Consider the following 19504-nt stretch of genomic DNA (forward strand, 5'->3'; position numbering starts at 1 on the left):
TAGTCATGGAGTTACCGCTTGTTCTTCCGCCTGGATAAAGGAGCTAACGGAAGCCCATATTCTGCCAGACAAATATCATTGAGCTTATCGTAAGTTGTACACATCGCCCTTTTTCTTTAGATACTTCTATCTTATAAGGCCTCTGCGCCCTTTCTTTTGCTCATAGGGTAGCGATCAGAATCTGTCATCCCCAGGGCTTTCAAATCTCTCCATAACCCCGTCCATAACCCCGTCCATAACCTCCATCAACAGCTCTCTACTCCCACATCTTTCCAGCTCAGAAATGGCAGCAACTCGTACCATCAGGCCAGCCCTGATTGTAGTGGACATGCAGGAAGATTTCTGCCCTCCAGTGAGTTGAATAGATATGCTAACAGAACACACATGCTGATAAAAAGAGTAGCATGGGTCACTCGCAGTGGAAGGAGGCCGTGGCATTGCCTCGATAATCAACAATCTACTTGCAAATCCAGGATTTGTCGCGCGCATCCTGACAAAAGACTACCACCCAAAGGACCATATCTCATTTGCCAGTAATCATCCAGGGCCTGACAACCAGCCCTTCACTTCATTCGTCACAATGAAAAACCCCGCTCCAGGAAAGGAATCAGAAACAAAACCAGAGCGACTCTGGCCCGTCCACTGTGTGGCTGGTACACCCGGCGCAGAGTTTATTCCAGAGATTGACACCTCTAGCGACCATCTAGTTGTTTACAAAGGCATGCGCCCCGAAGTCGAAATGTACTCTGTGTTTGCAGATGCTTTCGGAAACTGTGATCATGAAACCAACGCACGTTCGGTCAGCCTAGATGTTGCCGCGGCTCTCAAGACTCAAGGCGTTACAGATGTATTTGTTGTGGGCTTGGCTGGGGATTATTGCGTTAACGCTACGGCTCTTGATGCTGCTAAGGCTGGATTCAAAAGCTGGGTTATTGAGGAAGGAACCAAGTGTGTCGCGCCTGCTAGTTGGGATGCCGTTAAGGAGGAACTTGAGACGGCCGGGGTGTCTGTTATCTCCATGAATGACCCCATTGTCAAGGAGCTGTGAGGGAAGCGTTGATATGTCTTATTTTCTCTCGTCCTACTTTTATTCTCTCGCAATTACCCCAATTCAAAGTGTTACTTTCCCTATATCATATTTTTTTATCGAATATGGATTCAAGTTCCACGCTGCCCGGCCCTAGATCTCGTTCCTTATTCTATTCTGTAGGCCTTGTGATAGTGGTGTAGATGAAGGCAATGTGTCTTCACGTGGATGTGTTACAATACCCTGTGTGATGGCGTTCTCCAATTCCGTGGTTCAAACTGGAGAGAAAACAAACCACACAAGCTCCCAACGTCTGATATGTATGCAGCATTGAATTCCAATGTCAGTAACATGTCAGTATAAAAATAGATCGCCAGTGGATACATGATCGACAAGCAACTGCCAGAAACGTTTCGTCTTCATACCCCCTTTCCGCACTACTGCAGAGTGACGTCGGATCAAGGGGGAGATTCACCACTCAACACTCGAAACACTCGAACATAGATCATTTTACTACGGACCGAACTAGATCAGTTCAGAACTCAATCTACTCACGATGCTGCACTCTTGGCGGCCATCAATGCCCGCCCCAATCAGCACCGTCAATGAGAAATCGACCGATGCTGATGCCCATGCGGCGGCCCTACACTTCCAAGATCACAGCTTAAACTCCGAAACTCTCCCATACTGGCTTGTCAATTTACCTCGGTCGCAATGGACTGCCGAATGTCCTAGCTTTCTACGTGACCAATCTCCGAAGAATATCCAATGCCTCTCAACCCCTGATCACCTTTATACCCGGCAGGACTGGGAGCAAGTGAAGGAAATCACAAGTTGAGTACAGCTGCTGGTTGTTAGTGATATACTCCACTCACTAACTATACAACTTGTGAACCGCAGGCACAAACCGGATCGATCGGTTCCAGCGTGTCCCAAGTGAGCTGCGCAAGTATCTGGAATACATGGCGCATATCAAAGCGGAGTATACATCCGTCATGAGCTTTGTGGTCAAGGAAAGGCTGGGCTGGGCGGATGGCAATTGGGAAGACGTGAAGCCGAGAGGTGGTCCCTTTGAATACGAGGGTATGGCGCAGGTCACCGGGTTGGGTCTAGAACACGTGAAATACTAATTCACTGTATAGAGGACATCCGAGTCATATACAACGACTGGCCATATGGTGTCGACAAGGACATCATCCATCTGGTAGTGTGGACCAAGTTTGATCTGGAAGATGACCCAACCACAGATGACCTAACGCCAAGCGCACGAGCGGCCATAGAGAGCTATGTGCAGAACACGTTTTGCTCTCGGGTACCACCTGAACAGGTATGGGAGATAGTCAGAGTTAGTATGATGAAAAGCTAACAACATAGGTGGTGTGGTTCAAGAACTGGAAGTCACTCAAGTCGGTTCCCGGTATAGAACACTTCCACGTCATGCTCCATCGTCCCGATATGGCATTTGTTAGGGAGATCACCCGTGGAGATGTACCGCTGATCGAACGGCTATGATGTCGGATTTTGTTTGCAAACTTGATTGGATTGTAGAAAGGGAGGGGACAGAGATGAAAAAAGCAAAAGAAAAGAAAGATTCTCCTTTTTCCTGAATGTCCTGGGTACAACAACTACAACATAGGTAGCATAATATACACATGCATGCAGCTGCCCAAGGTGTATAAGGGTACTTATTGAATTCCCCGCCAAGCCATGCCCCTCATTGACGATCTTTGGGGGGAAAGGGTTGAATGGAATCTACAAAGAGAGCCTGACGAGTGTATTCTTGGACACCTTGAATGCTTAGAAGAGGTAAGAGGGAGATATCTCTCCAGTAGCTAGGCAGTGAAATAAACAGCTGGGAGCTGATCCCAGTAAGAAAATTAGTCCAGACGTCACTAGCCCCTCTTTGAAGCTAAGCATTTACATGCGTAATTTGTAGGTAGAATTATTTTTTTGGTATATTTTTAGTGTATTTTTTTAGTGTCTGTTGTTTTTTTCATTTGAACTACACAAATTCTTTTTTTTTTGTGTTCTTTTTTCCACTTCTCCATACAACAAGTAAAAAAAAAAAAAAGGCCCGTTTCCGGAATTTCCGCCACAAGTCACCTGGGCAGCTGTCTCGGTTCTCAGTCTATTTATTTTATTTTTTTATTTTCTTCTTTTTTATTTAAACATTTGAATGCTTCAAGCTTAGGAATTCTGTATAATTCATTTCCGAACGCAGTCATGCCGGTTCCGCATCTCCGCCGTCTTTCCCAGGCCAGCGGTTTGTCTTCCCCTCTCACTTTATCCTGTCATACATTCGATAAATAATTTCAACATGACAACTAACACCGATCCAGGCAGATCATCTATGGAAGATACCCCGCCAAGTGGGGAGGATGAGGTTGTTGAGCCAGACCAGGGAAATGGTGCGTGCAAACCCTCAGAACCCTCATAACCCCGGACAAACAACTGACTTGATTTGCAGTTCTTTCGCATATCATTTCTCAGCTGCGGCCGGGCGCTGACCTGAGTCGGGTCGTCTTGCCGACATTCATCCTCGAGCCCCGGTCTATGTTGGAGCGGATCACCAAGTACGTTTACACCCGGCGGCTCCAAGCAGGTAGCTTGGAGCTACCTACTAATATTTGGATATATCGACTAACACAGGTGTTTTTTACAGCTTTATGGCCCATCCTGAAACCCTCCTCCCTATGTCGACGATTGAGGACCCGGTCGAGCGCTTTATCTCCGTGGTCAAGTTTTACCTGAGTGGATGGCACATCAAACCACCGTATGTCACCCGCTTGGTGTTTGTCTGGGAACATATTCTGATACCTGCACAGAGGAGTGAAGAAGCCGCTCAACCCCATTCTTGGAGAGACCTTCACCTGCTACTGGGACTATCCCGACGGAACCCGTGCCTACTACATCTCCGAACAGACCTCCCACCACCCGCCGAAGTCGAGCTATTTTTTTGCAGCGCCGGAGCATAAAATTCGCATTGATGGAACACTCAAGCCCCACAGCAAGTTTTTGGGCAACTCCGCAGCCAGTATTATGGAGGGTATCGCCATTTTGCGGCTCATGAGCCACGGGGATAAAGAAAAGGGCGAAAGATAGTATGTTGCACCGGTTCCTATAGACCGTTCAGTCACTGACCAAAACCAGTATTCTAACCCAGCCCAACATGTATGCGCGCGGCATTCTTTTCGGAAAGATGAAGTATGAGCTTGGCGATCACAGCTACGTCCGTTGTCCCGAGAACCACCTCGTGGCCGATATCGAGTTCAAAACCAAGGGATATTTCTCTGGTACCTATAACGCAATTGGGGGTACTATCAAGAACGAACAGACTGGGGAGGTGTTATATGAACTCTCCGGATTGTGGAATGGAGAGATGGACCTGAAGGATGTTCATGTACGCTCCGCCTACCTCCAAGGTTACTTCCGGATTCAACGCTGACCAAGAACAGACCCACAAAAAAGACGTCTTGTTTGATGCGACACACGCCAAGCATACACCTCCTTTGGCCCGCCCCATGGAGGAGCAGGGAGAGCGGGAATCGCAGCGGTTATGGCACAATACGGTTCAAGCGCTTTTGGCACGGAACCATGAAGTTGCAACAGACGAAAAGACCAAGATTGAAGACCGCCAACGAGATGAGGCCGCGAAGCGTGCCGATGAGGGAATTGACTGGCGTCCTCGGCTTTTCCGTCCCATCCAAGGCGGCCCTGATGGGCCAGATGAGGGCGAAGAAGACCTCGACTGGATCATCAATGCTCAAGTGTAAGAACGATTGCTCAAACAGTAAAGACTATAACTGACAGTCACAGGGACATGCACGATCCCCAGGTCGCCACCAAGCAGATCCTATCCATCGTCCCCATCGTCCAAGGTCAGAAGGAGTCATCACAGTTTCAAATTCCGCCGCATCACCCCAATCGGTCCGCTTCCGCGAACTAGGACCCCAGGCATATCCCTCCACAACCAGCTAATGCCGCACCCGCAGGCACCGAAACAAAAACAGATGCCACCTAGAGCACCGTGGAACGGATAGCCACTCCAGCATCAGAAGCGGAGAAGTTTGTAGACGCCCAGGAAACCTCATAAGCCAGCACGAAAAAGTCCCATTGCGTCCACCTCCTCCGGCCCCATTCATGCTATCACCGACCTAATCCAAACCCGGTCGGTTGCTCAGGTCGCCCTTTTCTCTCACTCTCACCTCTGAATGATCCCGGAGTGTTATCACACTCCCTCTCTCTCTCATTCTGCCATGACGTAGTCAACCTGCGCAGAAATCCCCAGCACAGCCATAACTCGAGGCGGCCGACGACACGACCGTTGTGATAGTTCCCCTGCCCCTCTGATGTTTCAACACAGCGTTTTTCTCGGTCACCATGCCGCTCCCATTGCTGGATACCCGATCTGATTTTATTTAAAATTCAAAAATTTTCAACACTATTTCCCGAAACATCAACTGAAAATGAGCACATCCTTAAATGGGAGATGGAGGAGCTACGTAGCAAGGTTTAATGCAGCGTAAACAAGACATGGAACAATCCGATAGAACAAAGCCATAGTTACAAGGGGAATATATGAAAGAAGTTGGGAGGTGTTCTCTGCGATTTATACACTTAGGGCCTGATATTTTTGGACTTTCTGATAGATCTCTCCGTTTACACTCACCCCTCGATATCCAGGACTCTCGCCTCTCTTGTTCAAGTGCACTCAGTATTGACTTTTGATCGATTAATTTTGTGTCTTCTCTGTCCATTACTATACAAAGCTCTCCTAGAAGAGAGGGATATCACAATAGATGGCAACTGCCCATGCCACCAAATATTACCATACAAAGACAACCGAAACTCCCCTCCGCTATCCGAATACATACAAAACGCCGTGTCAAACCATTCTTTACTCGTGGGAAGACGTACCCGTCAAGAAGCAGCACAAAGCTCACGAATACAACTCTCCCTTGTATCCAGCGCCACGCTCCAGATCCCGCCGCCGATTAGGCCGAGGGATAGCACCAGCAGAGCCAGTATAGGCCAAGCCAGAACCAGCCACCGATGCAGCCGCAGAACCAATCGATCCACCACCCTCATACTCCTCCCTCTCCTCCTCAACCTGAAGCGTCTGCTCCTCAATCTCCTTCTCGGTATCCTCGCGCAGACCCAGTATATCCGGCGGGATAAAGCTCATCTGGACACTGGGCGCGCCCTTGATATACCTCAGTTGCTCATGGACAGCCTCGACAAGGCTCTCGAGGTACGGACGAGTATTCTTATTATCAAGCTTGCGCATCTCCGACAGGGGCGGGAAGAGCGAGAAATCAGGACCAAAGTGGTTGCGGAAGGCGACGGAGTCCGGAATGGTGGGGTCGATCATGTTTTCTGCATCAACCAGAATCGAGGTCTCGTGCGCCCATGCGCGAGAGACGTTACGCGGCGTGTAGCCACCACCGCCAACGACTAGCAAGGGCAAACCGAAGGTTTTGGTGTATGCGACACAGGCGCCGTGCGCGCGCACGTTCAGGTTGAAGCAGCCGAGCCGGTCGCAGCCCAGACTGTCGGCGCCGCATTGCAGAACGATTGCGCCTGGTTGGTAGGTTTTCATACATGCGCCGATAACCTCTTTGAAGAGGGCGATGTAGGACTCGTCGTCGATGCCGTCGTTAAGCGGGACGTTGATGGCGTGGTGGGCGCCTGGGTTGAGCGGGTGTGCGGGGCCTGTGTCTTCGCGTGCACCGGTGCCTGGGAAGAAGTTGTCTTTATCGTATTTGTGGAAGGAGACTGTGAGCACGCGATCGGTTGACCAGAAGGCTTGCTCGACGCCGTCGCCGTGGTGTACGTCGATGTCAATGTACATGACGCGCGGGTGGTGGCGGAGGAGCTGGAGTGTGCCCAGGACGATATCGTTGACGTAGCAGAAGCCGCTTGCTTCGGCTTTTTTAGCGTGGTGGAGGCCGCCGGACCAGTTGATTGCGATGTCGGATTGGTTGTTGCAGAGCTTGCGCGCGGCGTCGACGGTGCCACCGGCGTAAAGCGAGCAGTAGCTGTACAGCCCGTCGAAGACGGGGCAGTCGTCGCCGAAGTTGAAGCGCACCACGTTATCCGCTTGCTCGGGCCGGTCTATGTCGCCGGGCATGATCTGTTGCAGGAAGTCGAGGTAGTCTCTCTCGTGGAAGTCGGCCATTTCCTCATAGGTCGCTGCGCGCGCGAGATACAGGTCCATAGCGTGGTGCATGCCGTACGCCATGACGAGCTGTTTGGTGAGCGTGAGGCGCCATGGCTTCATTGGGTGTGACTGGCCAAAGTGGTGGGGCTCGACGGCTGGATTGGCGTGCCATGATACCCGGTAGCCTTGCGGACGAGCTATTTGTAGGTTCTGAAGCTCGGCGGTGGACTTGTGGTCGATGGTGAGGGTCGGGGCGGAGGGTGACGCATATTCTTGAACGACGGATGAGCGAGCCATCGAGGCAGGTATTTGGTGAACGACCGGGAATCAAAGAATTAGCGCCGAAACGTTCATTTTGGATGGGATGAATGGAATTCGAGATGAGACCGGAGGAAGTTACTGACTAAGCAGATCTGCGGGCCCCCGGGCGGGGCCGTGCAGGTTTCCCTCTATAAAAGGAAGGAACGGAGAAATAGGAAGGAATGGACAAAACAGGAAGGAGCAAAGGAGTTGATTTAATTGAAATGGAAGAAAGAAGAGTTTCTGACTTGAGATCATGCCTATATCACTATATCACCACTACAGACTATACTACGGAGTACGTCAGTAGCAGTTCGGTACATGTACATAGGTTAAGTACCCCGCTTGAATTGCCGAAGCCCTGAGGTCTGCATGTTCAACATTTGCCGCGCCGTTGGAGTTCCTCTTATGCTAATTGTGGCATTGGAGATCTCAGGCGATTCTTGATATGTTCCAAGGTTAATTCACTCAATACCGTCATCTGACAATCACATTTACACTGATTAATCTTCATTGAATCAATACCAAGTCTAGGTATAGCTTCTAAGCTGCCCAGGTGCTTTGGAATGTTGATATAAAGGCGATGGCACAAAGGGGGCGATATCGGCCCCGTGGCTCTGGACAAGTGGAGAGTGCGCATCATCGACGGCTTTTAATTCCCTGAAAGAGCTCACAGGTGGGGAAGTAATGGCCAAAAGCTTGTCGCACACGTGCGGTGCGTGACAATGCCTTAAATGAGGTCCTACCTCCGGGGAGAAAGCTATTCGAGCGGCTCATTTTCTGAGGTGAACATATATCAACCCCCCAAGTCTTCACTTAGACAATAGCTATACGTATATCAGATTAGCCCCGGCAAGCCACTGTTATTTCTGTTAGCATAAGACAGCAATCATGGTGCTTCCATCGGCAGCAACTAGCCTGCGGCGATCCCTGCAAGATCCCCAGGTATTCATCACAGCCCCAGGAGTCTATGACGGAATGTCAGCGCGACTAGCACTGGCAGCAGGCTTCGACGCACTATACATGGTACGCAATGCAAAATGATTTAGACGTCCCCTCAAAAGCCCCGAGCTGACATCACCAACCAGACAGGTGCCGGAACATCCGCCTCAGTGCATGGCCAAGCGGACCTCGGGATTTGCACGCTGAACGATATGCGAGCGAACGCCGAGATGCTAGCAAACCTCTCACCGCACACACCGCTGATCGCCGACGCCGACACCGGCTACGGCGGGCCGATCATGGTAGCCCGCACAACAGAACAATACGCGCGGTCCGGCGTGGCGGCCTTCCACATCGAGGACCAGATACAGACCAAGCGGTGCGGGCACCTCTTCGGCAAGCAGCTCGTCGACACGGCAGCCTACACCAGCCGGATCCGGGCGGCTGTCCAAGCGCGCGAACGCATCGGCAGTGATATCGTGATCATTGCACGGACGGACTCGCTGCAGCAGCATGGCTATGAAGAGAGCTTGGCGCGGCTACGGGCGGCGAGGGATGCGGGCGCGGACGTCGGGTTCCTGGAGGGTATATCATCCCGGGAAATGGCTCGCCAGGTTGTGGCTGACCTTGCGCCATGGCCTTTGCTGTTGAATATGGTGGAGCATGGGTCCACGCCTTCGATTTCTGCGAAGGAGGCGAAGGAAATCGGGTTCCGTGTTATCATCTTCCCATTTGCGACTTTGGGTCCGGCTCTCCTGGCTATGCGGGAAGGACTGGAGAAATTGAAGCGTGATGGCTTGCCTGGTCTTGATAAGGAGGTAACGCCTCAGATGTTGTTCAGGGTATGCGGCCTGGATGATAGCCTCAAGTTGGATGCGGCCGCTGGTGGTGTGGCGTTTGAGGGTGGCGTGGACTTGGGAGATAAATGAACGGAATACCGCCACCTGCTATACCCGGTACGGGCACAATGAGTGCCTTTACGGTGTATATTTGTCAAGGTCGATTTTTTGTGAAGGGGGCACTGGCAACTTCCCCTTTAGAATATCGGTCTGTAAATACAAATACATAGCAGCATCTCCACCAGTCGTATGATTGTATTTTCTCATCCAGCCACATTCATTAGGAAGTAGTTGATTCTTTGAAGAATTTCTTAAATTTCTAATTAGATTTACCAAAATATATACTCCGTAGAGCCATGTGGTTTTCCTTGGTTACGGTAATTGACAGTCCGATTTAATTTCCCACAGCCAATAAGACAAATTGCAGATCGACCGAACCGAGGATCCTCCCGTGTCGACCTTGGTTGTGTTTATTTACAATCTCATTAGCTACAATTTTTCTACACCATGGATTTTAAAGGTGTTTGAAATATTTAAAGTGAGTAAAGTGTCCACGGTTGTATTCAAGGGTCGTGGGTACCTGCATCGAGTGAGGAGTCTGCCAGGGGCGGGTTCCTGCACGAATAGCCCTAATGTTTCAGGAAACGCCTGTGGCAACAAAAGGTACTCCGTATACCGTTCATACCGAGGATACAATAATAACATACGGAGTACTCCGTAGAACATATGGAGTCTTTGAGTCTTTGAAAAGCCAAGCGCGCTTAAAATTTCAATGAGACTTAACACATGAAACCGACTCACGAGCGTTCACCCCCAGTTTGCCGAGTTGGAAGGCCTGGATTCCCGAGGGGCGAGTTTCGGGATGCCATTATGGAGACAACCAGGAGCGAGACTCGTCATGTGGGTGGGGAATGGCTTATATGCTACCAGTGAATACACGACATGGGTGTGCCTTACAGAAAAATATCGAGGATCCATCGGCCGCGTAGGGGGTCTGGCCGCAGATCAACGGCAGAGATTCGCCTTTTTATGCGCACATCCGTGGATACGACTGACAGGACGAGGACAATCCTTATTAATCGTAACAAGGAGTGTAATGTAGCCTGTCAGAATGAGTTGGGTAGGGACATGGTTATAAGGTGTTAGTCGACCATTGTCCACGTAGTTGTATACGATGCGGTGATGAGTTGTCCCCATTTGAGATTGCCTTGGGATTCGTAAGACGGTTTAGATCCTTGCTGTGCACTTCTCCGATTGGTTTATGTGGGGAATTCCGGATGACGGGGATATGGAATTGTCTTAAAGTACATGTGTAAGTTTGAAAGTACGTATATTATACAGAACCCTTGGTCCTATTAACGCTCATAAGTGGTAGTATCGATGTTGGGCTCTGATGAAGTGATGGATTGAGTCATCTCATCCACATATTCTAGGTATCCAGCATTCCGATCGTACACGTGTTTGACATTAGGCAACTATAGAACAATATGAATCCCAATAATAGGAAACATAATAATAGAACATGGTATAATAGAGAATGGTGTATTCCGTAAGAATAACAATACTAAATAGGAGAGATAACCCCTTATCCCAAGTAACGAGTACTTGCACAGCCGCGATGAGAGGCATAGTATAGCCAAGTACACAATACCAAGAGAATAAAGTCTGGGCCCATGACAGCCAGCCAATCAAACAACCCAAAATGGCGCACGGCCAGGAACCGCCAGGAACCAGCCAATCATCAATCGAGTGCCCCTGATATTTTGGGGCCTTTTTAGTTTTTGGGTTCAGGCCCAGCCTGACCCGTTGGTGTGTAACTTGGTATTGTACTAATAGTCCCCTTAGTCCACTTTCTTCCTCTTCTTCTCTTCCTCACTCTCACACACACATTCATTTGAATTGAATTATCTTCTCCTAGAGCGTCATTTCGCTCAAGTCACTCTTTTTTCAAGTTATTCAATTCTCCAAAATGCGTTTCTCCAACTCCATGCTGTTGATGACGGCGCTGACCGCTGGGTCAGCTGTCGCTCGTGTTCACGGCCACGACCGCCGTCACGCCCACCCCAGAGACGTCAACGTCGAAGCCGAGCCCGCTGTTGTTACTCCTGCCCCCAATGTTGCCGATGTTGAGAAGCGTGGTGAAGAGGTTTTCGCTACCATCGACGGCAAGCTTGTCTCCTGGATCAACAACTGGTTCGGTGAGCAGACCTCTGATTCTTCCTCCGAGGTCGCTAAGGCCGCCGAGCCTACCGTTGCTCCTACTTCCATTGCCACTCCCACCGCCGCCGCCACCTCCGAGGCTGAGGCCATCTCGACCGTCAGCCCCACCCCTGTTGCCTCCAGCTCCTCCAGCTCCAGCTCTTCTGGTTCCAGCAACTGGGCCAGCTACCCCTCCAACGGCAAGTACTCCACCACCGGATTCGGTTCCTCCACTGCCAGCAAGCGCGTTGGCTCCCTCGACTGGGACTACATCGGCAACGTCGGCAGCCCCTGGGGTAGCAACATCATCCGTGTCGAAGAGGCCGCTGCCAGCGAGTACAAGCACGTTATCCGCTTCGAGAACGACAACTCCAAGGCCTGGACCGTCGTCATGTGGAACTCGTACGGCCCCAGCGGCGGTCTGAACGGTTTCTGGAGCCCCAACCAGGCTCTGAGCTTCACCGTCGAGCCCGGCCACAGCACCTTCGTCGCCATCGATGACGACTCCCAGGGTGGTTGGGGTGCCTCCGAGGGTGAAGGTCTCCCTACCAACTTCGTCGGCGAGTACGCCTCCACCTGGGGTGAGTTCGACATGAGCAACTCCCAGAACGACGGCTTCTCCGGCTGGGATGTCTCCTGCATCATTGCTCAGCTCGCCGATATGGAGATTGCCGGTATGCAGATCTGCAACCACGAGGGTGAGAAGTGCTCCTCCATCTCCAAGGGTGCTTCCAGCGTTGTCAGCGCCTACACCTCCGCCGACCAGGGCAAGCCCGACAAGGCCATTGCCCAGTCCGCTGGTCCCGTCCGTCTTGTTGTCAACTTGGGCTGGTCCTCTTAAATGGCCACGCCATCTTTTTTTTTGAGCTCTTCCCATTTCTAGCAATATTCTCTTATCTACTGAGATTTTGTCTTTCTTGCGCAAATGGTTCAACGCCGAAGATGTCTTTGTATCTTTCCCCTGATTTGATGTGTGCGTGCGCAGGTCGCTTGCCCCAGCAACCATCCTGGCCACATATCCTTCCATCTTCGCGCGACTCTTTGACGGCTACCTTTTTTTGCTGTTGAGGAGTTCATACATATCTTTGTGATTATGATTCGCCTCCTTTTGTCTTTTTCTCTGTACATATACCATCTGAACCATCTGATTTGAGAGTTGATATCATTTCCTTTTTCCTTTCATCTAGAACTAGTTACTATGTATACTTTATCATCTATAATTGTCATTAAGCATATATACCGATGGACACCTAAATATACCATCCATCACTATTCCCTGTCTGTTTCATCTCACAGGATCATTAGTGCCAACGCCTGTTCGTCAGTCATAAACCTGAAACGAACCTTATCTATTTCCAAGTCTCACCTACCCCAAAGCCGAGATGCATATGATCCTCGGCACTATATTGTGTGTCTTGCATGAAGTCAAACAAGAATAGTGGGCCGCTTATGCGACCTCTGTCCTTGGCGACGTAAGACTAATAATCTGATCTATTTGGACCAAGATGGTACCTAGATATTAGGGATAGTATATGTAAGCACCCTCTGATGTCTTTGTGATGTCTTCCTAGGTGTATACGAATGCGGTAAAAAGCATAAACTGTTGTATGTTTTCGCCACGGGGTGAAATCTAACTGTTTCCGTGGTTGAATATGAGATGTGAAGTAGAGTTAGGGTTGCGGAGGAATGCCAGGATACATGCAGTGATATCTACCGAAGCCATCATGGATGTTTCCAGGGTTTTCTTTGTGGCCTCGATCATTTACTATCTCGTCTGCAAAGGAATATTAGGCTCTTTTGGGTTCAATTATAAAGCTAGGAACAAAGGAGATGTTTCAAGTAGAGGACCAGATCAAAGACCTGCAATTTTGATGTGGCGAGGAACCGTAGGAAGGTCAACACACAAGTACAAAGAACAGAACGCAATGCTATCGTACAGTCTTCGCTTTCACCCAAAATAGTAAAACAAAACACTGGTTCCGTAAGATCCACGGAACCAGAGCAACGACCTCTTTCAACACTTAGAACGCGCCGAGGAAGTCAGCAGCAGACCCAGGATCAGGCTGCGCCGCATCTGCATCTTGCTCAAAATCCTCCTCCTCCTCGACACCCCCAGTCGAAAAAGAAAGCAAGCCCACATGCACCATATACCCAACGAGAGCAGCCGTCCCCGCCACCGCAGTCGCAATAGATAACAACATATCCTTGTTACTAGAATCCGCATACGAAGACAGTACCTGTTTCTCCACCGAGCTAAAGGCCGAATCAGCCTCGACGGCCTGCTTCAACCGCCTATTCTGGCGCACCTCGCGCAAGAACGGCGTGTTATCCGCCAACGTGCCGAGGAGTGTAGTCCCGACAGCCGCAACGGAGATGCGCTCCGGTGCGCGCCACGGCAGGGCACCTGGCACCGTGGGCTGGAAAGCATGCTTAGTCTCGACGGGCGCGTCGCCGAAACAGCGGCTGCGCATGCGCTCCGTGTACGCCGCCAGCAGCGGGGCCTTGGCGCGCATCGCGTCGCGCAGCCAGGGGAAGGCTAGCTCCGGTACAAGCGCCAGAGACAGGTAGCCCAGTGCGACGCAGTCCAGCGAGGATGGGTTGTTGTCGTCGTCGGCGGGGAGCAAACAGGTCTTGCTGCGGGCGAGCATAGCTTCGAGCGGCTCGAAGAAGTCGGCTGTTAGGGCTTCCAGGCGGAACTGGTTGGTTTGCGCTGTGCGGCCGAGGAGTTTGCTGACTGTATCGCGGGGCTGCTGGATCAGGTTGCTAGGGATCTGGCCGGATGCTACGGCGGCGGAGTGCTCGCGTTTGCGCTGGTCTTCCATTGCTTGCAGGTCTAGCGAGGATAGGCCGAGGTGTTCAGTGCGGGTTTTGGCGGCGCCGTGGAGCTTGGGTGGGAGGATCCATTGGTTTGGCCATTGGAGGAGAGAGCCGTAGGCTGGTGATGTGTTGGCGTAGTAGTTCTGGCTGGTTACGTAGAGGGAGAGGTCGAGGAGGGATTGGCCGCGGGATTCGATAAAGGAGGAGAAGCTGGGGGGAGAGTTGATTATTAGTATTTTGTGTTTCTCACACCATTGCAGGGGTAGGGAGCGCGTACGCAACGCTATCGGCTTTTTGCACGTCGTCTAGGTTTTGATCCAAGTTCCATGCTCCCTCCGAGTATTGGCGGAGGTAGTCGACGATATTGCGGAACCGGCTCACCCAGACAGAGCCATTCTGGATAGCGGGGAGCTCACCTATTCGTAAATGACTTGTTAGCTGTCTGATACTGGTGATGCTTTTTTTTTTCTGTTCTGGTCACGTCACTGACCTGTTGGGGACACGGAGGGATCGCTGCTCGCGACCAGCTCCCACGAATCTTTAGGGAGGACCTCGGAACAGTATGCAATTGCAGCAAGGCATTGTGCGTCAATTGAGGGCAGGGAAAAGGCCGGGCCCCATACATGTAGTTGTAGTACCATGGTGGCTTTGCGCTTGGAGGAGAAGGAACGGCTGTGATTGATTTGGGCGGGTGAATCACGTGTGTTTATCCTCGGTTTCTTGATATACAAAGTAAGATATTTGGCTTCTACTGACTACAAAATACAATGTGTTTATTCATATCAATCGAGTTGTAGATGGTCTATAGATGATAGGTTTCTTGTAAAATAAAATAAAAATTCCTTCATCTTTTCTAAATGGTTCGTTCTCGTTTAGCTATACTACGATGTATAGCTGTATGTACCTTCTACAGCCAAATGCCCATCTTCAACTTCCCCCAAAGTCAAAATAGAAATAAATAGAAATACAACAAAGTGCCGCGCTAAACCCCAAGCCTCATGGAAGTCAGCGAAAAAAAACCAAGATGTGGCTTGAATTACGAGCTAGGCAGCGCCATTTCATTCCGCCAAAATCTTCAATAATTAGCTCACGGTATCTCGTTCTGGATAGATTGCCAATCCCTTGGGTATAAGGATTGCTCGTGGGAGCGAATCGGATATATCTTCCACTTTGGCCCCAAAGTATACTCGACCTGGTACTCCCGAGGTCCGGGCATCAATCTCACTCAGCCCGGGCAAAAAGTATCGACATCAAAGCTCAACAGGGCTCAGTCATACGATGCAGCGCATCTAGAACATTAAGAGCCTCAATATTCATATTCACCGCCCCTCATAGCACAGCCCAGAGAGCTGAGAACCAGCAAGAGCGCCCAACACATCTGTTGTATACCGCTATTTCTCGCAAGGTTCTGTGCCCAAGACATGATCCTTGGCCCTACACATCACGAGGTTACAATTACTCCATGTCTCCCGAGGTCCGATTATCCGACTATCCGGTTATAGTGATATACACAGGGAATGACCTCATTTGACGCACGTGGCTATACTACTAGCCAAGGCTGACAGCCACAAAGTTGTCAACCGGTGCCTTGGAAGGTTCGAAGGTTATTTTCAGAAGTACAGACGGGACATCCATCCCCTAGTGCCTGAGACACGTTGAGGTCAAAACTCCGTAATTCATTGATTTGATCAAATATGGAGATTGTCAGGGCAAGATCCGAGAGCCTTACGGCCGGAAGCTTACCTTGGTCACTTGACCTCACCAGGATGGTCTAGCTTACTTCCAAAGTTGGAACAATTGAGCTGAAACAAATATAAATAAAGAAACTCAATTTGATACAATCCATGGAAGAGTCATGGATAACTGCGGACAAAGTGTATCGGGCTGAGGGGCCAGAAGCGGGGGGGGAGAAACCTTGGAACACTATCTGCGAGATCCATTGGACACAGATTGTCGGGATTTCTTCAATGACGACAACATGCAACTGTATCGGTCAAGTGATGGGCCAACGGCTAACGAGGATCCCAGCACGCCCGGATGCATTTCTAGGCTATAGTAATCATAAGCTAATGGAACATAATTAACATCGAGAGCAATTCTTGAAATCACCGCTCAGCTGTACTATCAATAATTGGCTGGAAGAAACAATCTGAGCATGGGGCATTTGTTGGCTCAGCTACTACTGTACTAGAAACATTAACAATGGGCTAACCTCCACCTTTGCTGTAGTCGTAACAGCACTGAGGTGTACGGGGTAGGGCGCGTACCAATATGGCTAGCAAAACCCGAAGCGCTCGGACGGGCCCAAACTCGTATCTTCCCTTCTTCTCCGCTCATCCGTTTAGCGTTTAACCGTTGATATTACGAGCTAAATATATACACGCTACGGAAGTTGCCGATATGTATGTCCTAGTCTGGCGAATATTGAATTCCCGTGTTAAGTGTTTGATGTAATGGTGTTAAATAGTATGGTGTGATTTGACGCTAGGTTTGAGTCGGGTACAATATGGCACAGGAATACCCAATCAATCCAAGCCGTGCGGCGACATATGGGATGTACAATATACATACCGGCCATGCGGCCATGCATCGTACTGGATCCGGCAAATGCGTTGTAAATCATAATGGGAGGCTCGATAAGGATCGCGTCAGATCGGTGCTACTTCGGAGCTTATGGTGGAAGAAGTCCATGTAGGCTATGCAGGTTTAATAAATTCCAATATTTGTCTACCGAAATGAGTCATACTGACGTGTATATTCTAACTCGCTCGTATCTGAAGTATTGGTTTGTAGGTGAAATATGCGTCAATTCGACTACCGCGACACCCGCTTTGGTGACATCCCTGCTAGCTTCATTGCTAGTGATTTATGCGGGATGCTGGCTGGTTAGTGAAACGGGCGGTCAGGTGGGTGTCACCCGCAGTCCCCAGTCTTGTTTATGCACGACATCCGTGTGGACCGTAAGCAATTAATCAAATGAAACGTTTTAGATAAAAAAAAACAAATTGCTCTGTTGGGTATACTAAGTCTATGGTACATGTCGATTCAGATTCGGCCAGATGCAGGAGAGAAAATAAGAAAAACCAGAAAGAAAAGGAGAAAAAGGAACGAAAAAGAGAATTAAAAAGACATCCAGACAGTCAGGATGACAGGTCACAACGGCAGACAAGGAAAAAGAAAAAAAAAAAAGACACTGTGCACCCGATCAAAGACCAGTAAGCAACACAGTTGATCCGAGGTACCAAGACAGGGGGTGTCGTAGAAGAAGTCGGGTTGTCCAATTAATGTGCAGCGGCTGAGGAGCTGCACCTTTCTCCGCATCTGCGCGTCACAGATGGGTCAAGATCGAACAGGTGAAACGAAACCCCCGCAGAAGACCGGGGCGTGATCAATGTGCCGAGAGTTGAAGTGAGACAAAGAGCAAGAAATAGAAAGGCTATTAATGCACGTCAAGGGGATGGTAGCGCCGGCGCTGGGTCCCATAGCGAACGAGTAGGGTTGCTGAAGAGCGAGAGAACAAAAAAAGGTAAATGGAACAAAATTAAAAAAAAATTGTCCGAGGCCCATTCGAAACAAGTTTTTCACCGCGCGCATTGAGCCGTGGCTATAGCGACGCATCGTTGAATTGGGACGCCAAGAGACGTGAATGGACGGTGGAAGAGTGAGCGCTCTTTGTGTTGTCCGTCTCATGACCCAACTTTAAGGGCATCTTTTGTTTGGGCGGGACATGGTGGAAATTAGGTGTTGAAGGTCCGAATCGAAAACAAAGGATCGCAGGTAAGAGCCGAAACTAGGTCGAAGTCGAAGTCGTGATATCCATTCTGAGGGTCCAGGTCGTGGGCGTATCTGGTGGACCAGAATGCGCCAGAGTCATCATGTTCGTTGAGAAGAGGGGACCGTGGACTGTTTATTTCGGCAGCGGAGGCAGAGGGCCCTTAGGAGGAGGACCAGGGCATGGAGGGAACTGAGAAGATCCGACGGAAGGCATTGTGGATTGTGTGAAAGGTCTGAAGGTTGAGAGTTGAATAGTAGTTCTTCGGGTTGATAACAGACTGGAATTGACCAAGGAGCTAGTAAGGTGTAGTAGAATAAGGTGTAGAGTAGAGTAGTTTGGATGGAGAGAAGAAGGGGAAGAAAAAAGGTTACCGGAGCCGGATTCTTATAGAAACGAAAGTCCTCCCAACCTTTCCGTTCAACCGTCACTAATTACAGACTAAATTAGTCCCTAAAATCCCCATCGGACATCCCTGCCATGAACAGGAGGCTGAGTATCCACCTGATCTGACGTAGGGAATTAATTGCGATTTACTTGCTCGAATTAGCCCGGGTAACGGATGAATAATGCAACCCCAAGTGGAAATCCAATGGAAATTTCCCATTTTTTTCTAGAAGCTCTCCACTACTTCTGATGTGGCGCCTTGTTTTTTTCTTTGAACCACTAGTGGAGGAAGAGAGTGGAGGAAAATGAGACATAGTAATCAAACATATATGCCGTGCTACCTCACTATATACATAGTACAATATGAAGTCCAGGGTACATGGCCTAACTAATGCAGCTCTCAAATTTCTGCTCAGGTCTCACAACCCCCTCTGTATGTATAGTAAATCATGAAACCACGCGAGATGACAACTGGTAAAGGGCAATCTCCCGTGGGCCCACCAAGGCTCCATAGGGACGGTTCCTTGATGCGGTGAGAACGACTTTTTTTCTATTTTCTTTTCTTTTGATATTTCTTTTTATTAGTTGTACAACCTATACTCCGTAATTGGAATATGATAAACCACATAGGTCCAAGCCCATTAATCCCGTATGACTCAATAGGAGAAAACAACAAGATGTCAGGTCACAACACGTGCATGTTTGCAGATCCCGAGAACGGCGTTAGCGGGATAAAAAAGCAAAGAAAAGAAAAAGAAAAGAAAACCAAAAAGGAAATGAAAAAGAAAAATAACTTTGGGAGATTTTCCCATTCCTTTTTGCTTCCGTTGATTTAGTGTCAAACGGGATGGCCGATTCGTATTGATTACACACTAAACGGGCGTGACAGCCGAGTTCCCAGGATGCTGGGATTACAAAATAAGGATAAGCCTGTTCATCCCACAGATTCGTTCCCCGACCTCTCTTAAACAAACTGATATGACATATCATATATCTACATATTTATGCCAACGTAGCCCAGTACATATGCACATATACGCCATTCGAATAACAACGAGCAG

At 49.5% G+C, this 19504-nt stretch overlaps 7 protein-coding genes across 7 annotated transcripts; 5 read left to right on the forward strand and 2 right to left on the reverse strand.

Moving 5' to 3' along the window:
* Positions 1 to 283: 283 nt before the first annotated feature.
* N7471_004501 (nicotinamidase) lies at positions 284 to 1048 on the forward strand (the record flags this gene model as incomplete). Its single annotated transcript, XM_057277220.1, has 2 exons — positions 284 to 352; positions 404 to 1048. The coding sequence occupies 2 exons, from the start codon at positions 284 to 286 to the stop codon at positions 1046 to 1048; spliced, it is 714 nt and encodes a 237-aa protein (XP_057136830.1).
* A 535-nt stretch (positions 1049 to 1583) lies between these two features.
* N7471_004502 (GIG1 family protein) lies at positions 1584 to 2539 on the forward strand (the record flags this gene model as incomplete). Its single annotated transcript, XM_057277221.1, has 4 exons — positions 1584 to 1860; positions 1928 to 2110; positions 2170 to 2354; positions 2402 to 2539. 4 exons carry the CDS (start codon positions 1584 to 1586, stop codon positions 2537 to 2539), a joined length of 783 nt encoding a protein of 260 aa, XP_057136831.1.
* Positions 2540 to 3250: 711 nt separating this feature from the next.
* On the forward strand, positions 3251 to 4973 carry N7471_004503 (OSBP family protein; the record flags this gene model as incomplete). Its single annotated transcript, XM_057277222.1, has 8 exons — positions 3251 to 3290; positions 3367 to 3435; positions 3495 to 3600; positions 3690 to 3800; positions 3853 to 4128; positions 4178 to 4427; positions 4483 to 4796; positions 4844 to 4973. 8 exons carry the CDS (start codon positions 3251 to 3253, stop codon positions 4971 to 4973), a joined length of 1296 nt encoding a protein of 431 aa, XP_057136832.1.
* A 993-nt stretch (positions 4974 to 5966) lies between these two features.
* On the reverse strand, positions 5967 to 7484 carry hosA (histone deacetylase HOS2; the record flags this gene model as incomplete). The annotated part of the gene is made up of 1 exon (XM_057277223.1): positions 5967 to 7484. The coding sequence occupies one exon, from the start codon at positions 7482 to 7484 to the stop codon at positions 5967 to 5969; it is 1518 nt and encodes a 505-aa protein (XP_057136833.1).
* An 894-nt stretch (positions 7485 to 8378) lies between these two features.
* Positions 8379 to 9358, forward strand: N7471_004505 (isocitrate lyase/PEP mutase family protein; the record flags this gene model as incomplete). Its single annotated transcript, XM_057277224.1, has 2 exons — positions 8379 to 8513; positions 8537 to 9358. The coding sequence occupies 2 exons, from the start codon at positions 8379 to 8381 to the stop codon at positions 9356 to 9358; spliced, it is 957 nt and encodes a 318-aa protein (XP_057136834.1).
* A 1879-nt stretch (positions 9359 to 11237) lies between these two features.
* aspf4 (allergen Asp F4) lies at positions 11238 to 12308 on the forward strand (the record flags this gene model as incomplete). Its single annotated transcript, XM_057277225.1, has 1 exon — positions 11238 to 12308. One exon carries the CDS (start codon positions 11238 to 11240, stop codon positions 12306 to 12308), a length of 1071 nt encoding a protein of 356 aa, XP_057136835.1.
* Positions 12309 to 13488: 1180 nt separating this feature from the next.
* On the reverse strand, positions 13489 to 14925 carry N7471_004507 (glutathione S-transferase family protein; the record flags this gene model as incomplete). The annotated part of the gene is made up of 3 exons (XM_057277226.1): positions 13489 to 14494; positions 14562 to 14700; positions 14775 to 14925. 3 exons carry the CDS (start codon positions 14923 to 14925, stop codon positions 13489 to 13491), a joined length of 1296 nt encoding a protein of 431 aa, XP_057136836.1.
* Between the last annotated feature and the right edge of the window lie 4579 nt (positions 14926 to 19504).

The sequence above is a fragment of the Penicillium samsonianum genome (genome assembly GCF_028829775.1).
Source record: "Penicillium samsonianum strain IBT 33392 chromosome Unknown utg000003l_segment0_segment0, whole genome shotgun sequence".
NCBI lineage: Eukaryota > Fungi > Ascomycota > Eurotiomycetes > Eurotiales > Aspergillaceae > Penicillium > Penicillium samsonianum.